The 6,652-nt window shown below is 49.5% G+C and overlaps 1 protein-coding gene across 1 annotated transcript; it reads left to right on the forward strand.

The window, feature by feature from the left end:
• The first annotated feature begins 93 nt into the window (after positions 1-93).
• Positions 94-6,652, forward strand: IL23A (interleukin 23 subunit alpha). Its single transcript, XM_025401631.1, has 5 exons — positions 94-161; positions 4,252-5,447; positions 5,671-5,769; positions 5,936-6,082; positions 6,188-6,652. Exons 2-5 carry the CDS (start codon positions 5,286-5,288, stop codon positions 6,347-6,349), a joined length of 570 nt encoding a protein of 189 aa, XP_025257416.1. The 5' UTR covers positions 94-161; positions 4,252-5,285; the 3' UTR covers positions 6,350-6,652.

Consider the following 6,652-nt stretch of genomic DNA (forward strand, 5'->3'; position numbering starts at 1 on the left):
AAGGAGCCAGGTACGGCGACTCCCGGAGAGAGCGTGTGACGCAGGCGCCGGAAAAAGAGGTTACGGGGCGCCGGTGGGACAAACGCAACCAGACGCCGGACTTGTTACGTGGCGTTAAAAAGTAACCCTTTTTAGTCTTTTTGAACAAAATTACGTCTAGAGTTGGAAACCAAACTTTTATGCTTTCTATAACTTTAGGAACTCTAAAATAAGGGGCACCCAAGGCAAAGCACTAGGAGTCGATGTTGGGTATTCCCGGCGGGACTTCGTCCACCTCCTCTCCCTGCGTTGCTCTTGTGAGCCACTCCGCCACCTCTGACCATGTTGCCCCCGAAACTCGCTGGCATTTCCTATCATTTCTAGATATGGGAGAGAAAAAAAGGAACCGGGAGCCGGATTCCTGACCCAGTCCAAGTGGCTGCATCTTCTACAGGCAACCATCTGAAACTCCCATCCGTGATTGTTCCCTCCCCAGAGACCCCGGTAACATTCCCGGGTAACAGGATGCCCCTGGTTATCAAATTCCCCTAGCTCTTGAGGCTGGCTGGACGTTATCCCTCAGAGGGGGATGAGCCTGGCAAATTGAGACTTTTGTTATTCTGAAGAATTCGTGGGTCCTGTGAACTCTAATTGCTTTGAAATGGGTCCGGGTTGTGAGATGTCTCAACTTTAGCTTAACTGTTATTACTGTTTGTAAAGGTCACATAAAGGGACTCTGATGGGAGACATTCCTTATGGAAGATTCAGTTCTATAACATTTCTCTCTCAATAAAGGCTGGTAAATAGACCTTCATTAAAGGACCCAAGAATTTAAATTTCCAGGACTCAGAGGGGTGGGGTCCTATACCCAGTCAGAGGTCCTAAAGCCTAGACCGAGAGAAAAAGACACATGGTCTCTCAAACTGATTTGATCTGACTTTGCAGGTCATTAGATGTAAAATCTCCGAAAAAGGTGGGTGCTGAGAGACCTAGACAGTTCCTACACTTTAAGAAATCTCCATCTTGAGGTCTCGAATTGAGAAAGACTTAACAGACCCATGAGAGTTACAGATCCCAATAACCTGGGCTAAATAATGTATGTCCGCCGGGCTCGGTAGCTCACGCCTGTAATCCCAGCACTGGGAGGCCGACGCGAGCGGATCACCTGAGGACAGGAGTTCGAGATCAGCCTGACCAACATGGAGAAACCTCGTCTCCACTTAAAATACAAAATTAGCCGGGCCTGATGGCGGGAGCCTGTAATCCGAGTTACTTGGGAGACTGAGGCAGGAGAATCGCTTGAACCTGGGAGGGAGAGGGTGCAGCAAGCCGAGATGGCACCATTGCACTCCAGCCTGGTCAATAAGAGCGAAACTCCGTCTCGAAAAAAGAAAAGAAAAAAGGATACTGTGAGGAGACACAAGAGCATCCATGACATAGATTATTTAGCTCAGCTGTTACTACTCTTTCTAATACAGTAATATTAGATCGTGATTCGCCCGCCTCGGCCTCCCAAAGTTCTGGGACTACAAGTGTGAGCCACCGCGCCCAGCCTTTTTTTTTTCTTTGAGATGGGGTCTCACTCTGTTGCCCATGCTTAAGTGCATTGGCCCTCTCGCTCACTGTAGCCTCAACCTTCTGGGCTCAAGCGATCCTCCCACTTCAGCCTCCCAAGTAGCTGTAACTACAGGCATGGGCCACCAAACCCAGATAATTTTTTTTTTTTTTTTTTTCTGTAGAGGTGGGGTTTCGCCACATTGCCCAGGCTGGTCTTGAACTATTTTTTTTTTTTTTTTTTTTTGAGACGGAGTCTCATTCTGTCGCCCAGGCTGGAGTGCAGTGGCCGGATCTCAGCTCACTGCAAGCTCCGCCTCCTGGGTTCACGCCATTCTCCTGCCTCAGCCTCCAGAGTAGCTGGGACTACAGGCGCCCGCCACCTCGCCCGGCTAATTTTTTGTATTTTTTAGTAGAGACGGGGTTTCACTGTGTTAGCCAGCATGGTCTCGATCTCCTGACCTCGTGATCTGCCCGTCTCGGCCTCCCAAAGTGCTGGGATTACAGGCTTGAGCCACCGCGCCCGGCCTGGTCTTGAACTCTTAAGCTCAAGCGATCCTCCTGCCTCGGCCCCCCAAAATTCTGGCATTACAGGCATGAGCATATGTGGTGTACAGTATCCAGTGTAATGCAGTGATTAAAAACTAAGGATCCAGGCAGGGATGGTGGCTTGTGCCTGTGGTCCCAGCTACTCAGGAGGCTGAAATGGGGGGGATCACTTAGTGGTGGTGGTTGCAGTATACGGAAATGCAACTGCATTCGGGCCTGGGTGACAGAGTGAGACCCTGTCTCAATAAAACCCCCCAAAAACCAAGAACAAAAAAGAATGCAGGATCTGACGCTAGATTGTCTGCATTAGAATTCTAGCCACTTATGCCGGGTGTGGTGTCTCACCCCTGTAATCCCAGCACTTTTGGAGGCCGGAGGCAGGTGGATCACCTGAGGTTGGGAGTTCGAGACCAGTCTGACCAACATGGAGAAAGCTCATCTCTACCGAAAATATAAAATTAGCCACCCCTAATTAGCACCCATGGCGCATCCCTGTAATCCCAGCTACTTGGGAGGCTGAGGCAGGAGAATCGCCTGAACCTGGGAGGCGGAGGTTGAGGTGAGCGAAGATGGCGCCATTACACTCCAGCCTGGGGGACAGAGCAAGATTCTGTCTCCGAAAAAAAAAAAAAAAAAAAAGGAATTCTAGCCACTTAGAAGCTCTGTGAACTTGGGCAAATTGCTTATCTCTGCACCTCAGCCTCCTCATCTGTAATATAGGGTAATAATAGTATCTACCTTAAAGGGTTGTTGTGAAAATTAAATAGTTTAGTACATGTAAAGTGCTTAGACAAAGTACTTGGCATTAAGCGAGAGTTGGATATATATTAGCCATCATTATTAACCACCTGGGGGAACTTCAGCTGATTTGGAGTCTAGGCATACAACTAGAAAGGCCTGCCTAGGAGTGTCTTGTGAATGTGATTTGCATAACGGTCTAGGCCCAGCTGACGTCAAGGGCTCCTTATAGCTCCAGGTCAGTTGTAGCCCTGGATGTAGTTCCTGCCACTCAACAGTCCCACAGTCTCCCCACCAACCCTGCTTCCTACCCAACTACTGCAGCACCAGGAAGTGAAACAAAGAGGCAGAGCCCTGTGCCTCCAACTCACCCTTGTCCCTCTCATCCCATCCCCCAGGCTCTACTTCCTCCTCCTTTTCATCTTTCTTTCATCTCTTATCTTTTAGGGCTCCCAGAATGGGGACCAGAGATGGGAAGAGCAAAGGAGACGTTGTACACAAGTAAGGTGAACTCCCTATCCTGCCCCCTCCCATTTCCTTATTCCATTTGTGTCCATCTTATTAGGGAGAAAGGCAAATCAGTTCTCACCCAAACTCAGATAATTCTCTGATGCCGGAAATGTTTAATCTGAAGGGGTAGGGTTTTTTTTGTTTTGTTTTGTTTTTTAAGACAGAGTCTTGCTCTGTCACTCAGGCTGGAGTGCAGTGGTGTGATCTTGGCTCACTGCAACCTCTGCCTCCCGGGTTCAAGCGATTCTTTTGCCTCAGCCTCCCGAGTAGCTGGGACTACAGGTGCCCGCCACTACGCCGGCTCTTTTTGTATTTTTAGTAGAGACAGGGTTTCACCATGATGGCCAGGGTGGTCTCGAACTCCTAACCTCATGATCCACCTGCCTCAGCCTCCCAAAGTACTGGGATTATAGGCTTGAGCCACCGTGCCTGGCCCTTGGTAGGTTTAACTTAGAATCACAATATTTTTTTTTTCTTCTCTCAGCTCATACCTACAGAATCATAATATTTGAACTAGAAGTGTCATTGGGCAGTTTTGAATAGTTCTAAAGGAAGGGAGACCTCCATTCAGGACAAATTTCTCAGAAGGGTCAACCTCTTGGGAGAGGTGATGGGAGCCAGCTGTGTGGTCACTGATGGCCTCATTCTGACGTCTTCGAAATTGTTCTGGGACCCACTAGGGTCGGGGCAGTCCCGGCTTTGGACCACCTTCCACTCCCACGCCCAACCTCACACTCTTAGCTGTTTCACTTGATGTTGCATCATGGAGGGTGATGAAATCGGTGTCAGTGGATTTTACCCATGGATGCAACAAGCTGAAGGACCAGCCAGAGTCATTGACACTGCACCTTCAACTACCCAGAACTCCTGGGCTTCCTAGCCATGGGGTCCAAAGCCGGGACTGCCCCAACCCCAGTGGAGGGTCCCAGAACAATTTGGATGACATCAGAATGAGGCCATGGGGCTAAGTGCTGGAATGTCTAAGTTGAACTTCCAGGCCTTGTTTACACTAGTCCGGAAAAAAACATCATCCAACTCTTATAGAGCCTATGAAATCTTGGGCCACTAGGGTTGAAGAATCAGGTGGTTCTTAGTCAATAAACCCCTTCCCACAAGAGCCTTTCTAACCTCCACTGTGAGGCCTGAAATGGGGAGCAATAAGACCTCATACTGGCTTCCCAGTTCTCCAAGTTCCTTCATGCCCATTCTCTCCTATGAAACCAGGACCATCCAGTTGAAAATAATGCTGTTTCCAACTGACAAAAAGAAGCCTGTTTATTCCTAATAGAGGGCATCAGGTAGGAATCAAACTTCATTGCAAACAGCTCACCATCCTATTGGGAGATGAATGAATGTTTCTTTGTTTTGTTTTTTCCTCAAGCAGGAGGAAGTGAGGAAATTAGGTTTGGGGTGGGGTAGGGGTATAGCTTTGAGAGGCAAAAAGATCAGGGAAAGGTCAAACAGGAAGGAACTTGAGACCAGATTGATTTAAATATTTGTTCTCCCTTCCCCCCTCCAGCCCCATCCCTGCTGTGCACTCCCCACCGCCCCCCCATCCCCGCCCCTTCTACAGCCATTTCAATTCCTGGAGAGCATTACACATGTGTCCCATCCCAGGCCTCTAGCCACAGCAACCACACGACTCATTTCCCCTGGAACTGAAGCTGCATACCTGGGCTCCCCACAGAGGGGGATGATGCAGGGAGGGGAATCCCACCTGCTGTGAGTCACCTGCTGGTATAAAGGGCGGGCCTTACAATGCAGGGACCTTAAAAGACTCAGAGACAAAGGGAGAAAAACAACAGGAAGCAGCTTACAAAGTCGGTGAACAACTGAGGGAACCAAATCAGAGACGCACTGAACAGAATCAGGCTCAAAGCAAGTGGAAGTGGGCAGAGATTCCACAAGGACTGGTGCAAGGCACAGAGCCAGCCAGATTTGAGAAGGCAAAAAAGATGCTGGGGAGCAGAGCTGTAATGCTGCTGTTGCTGCTGTCCTGGACAGCTCAGGGCAGGGCTGTGCCTGGGGGCAGCAGCCCTGCCTGGGCTCAGTGCCAGCAGCTTTCACAGAAGCTCTGCACACTGGCCTGGAGTGCACATCCACAAGTGGGACACATGGTGAGTGGCAGCCCCTGGAGCCTAACAGGAGTCTCTCCAAGCTCTCCAAGGCTGTGGTAGAAGACTGTGACCTTGAGTGGAAACTGGAGGGTTGAAGGCCATCAGGGAGTAAGAGAGAGCAAGAGAGTAGGGTTCCTGGGAGAGTCATGGGCCTGAGGGTCAGGTTGGCTTCAAAAGTACTTATCTTACTTCTTCATTCTTTCCACCCCTTCCTCCATTCCAGGATCTAAGAGAAGAGGGAGATGAAGAGACTACAAATGATGTTCCCCATATCCAGTGTGGAGATGGCTGTGACCCCCAAGGACTCAGGGACAACAGTCAGGTACCACTGGGATGTGGCTGGGCGATGAAGGAGAGGGGACTGAGAACATGGCTGGGTACCATGGTAAACCAGAAGTTGTGTCTGAAAATAGTAAGAAACTGGGTGAGTCTTCAGTGAATGGAGTAGGAAGAGGATGTCCTCTTTCATTGCTTTCTTCTCTCCCTAGTTCTGCTTGCAAAGGATTCGCCAGGGTCTGATTTTTTACGAGAAGCTACTGGGATCGGATATTTTCACAGGGGAGCCTTCTCTGCTCCCTGATAGCCCTGTGGGCCAGCTTCATGCCTCCCTACTGGGCCTCAGCCAACTCCTGCAGGTATTAAGTAGGGGCCTGGAGGATGGGGGCTTGCAGGTGTCAGAGACAGAGGATTGGGGGTTAAGGGTCTAGAGTCTTCTCTGACTGTGTCTTATGCCCTTTCAGCCTGAGGGTCACCACTGGGAGACTCAGCAGATTCCAAGCCCCAGTCCCAGCCAGCCATGGCAGCGCCTCCTTCTCCGCTTCAAAATCCTTCGCAGCCTCCAGGCCTTTGTGGCTGTAGCTGCCCGGGTCTTTGCCCATGGAGCAGCAACCCTGAGCCCCTAAAGCCAGCAGCTCAAGGATGGCACTCAGATCTCCATGGCCCAGCAAGGCTAAGATAAATCTACCACCCCAGGCACCTGTGAGCCAACAGGTTAATTAGTCCATTAATATTAATGGGACCTGCATATGTTGAAAATTACCAATACTGACTGACTTGTGATGCTGACTTATAAGGTTGAGTATTTATTAGATGGGAAGGGAAATTTGGGGATTATTTATCTTCCTAGGGGCAGTTTGGGGAGGATTATTTATTGTATTTATATTGAATTATGTACCTTTTTCAATAAACACTTATTTTTGTGGCTA

This window comes from Theropithecus gelada, chromosome 11 (assembly GCF_003255815.1).
Source record: "Theropithecus gelada isolate Dixy chromosome 11, Tgel_1.0, whole genome shotgun sequence".
Taxonomy (NCBI): domain Eukaryota; kingdom Metazoa; phylum Chordata; class Mammalia; order Primates; family Cercopithecidae; genus Theropithecus; species Theropithecus gelada.

Coding starts and splice junctions, on each gene's coding strand:
- IL23A (XM_025401631.1), top strand. CDS start 5,286: ATGCTGGGGAGCAGAGCTGTAATGCTGCTGTTGCTGCTGTCCTGGACA. Junction 5,448..5,670: donor ATCCACAAGTGGGACACATG/GTGAGTGGCAGC, acceptor CCTCCATTCCAG/GATCTAAGAGAAGAGGGAGA. Junction 5,770..5,935: donor GACTCAGGGACAACAGTCAG/GTACCACTGGGA, acceptor TTCTCTCCCTAG/TTCTGCTTGCAAAGGATTCG.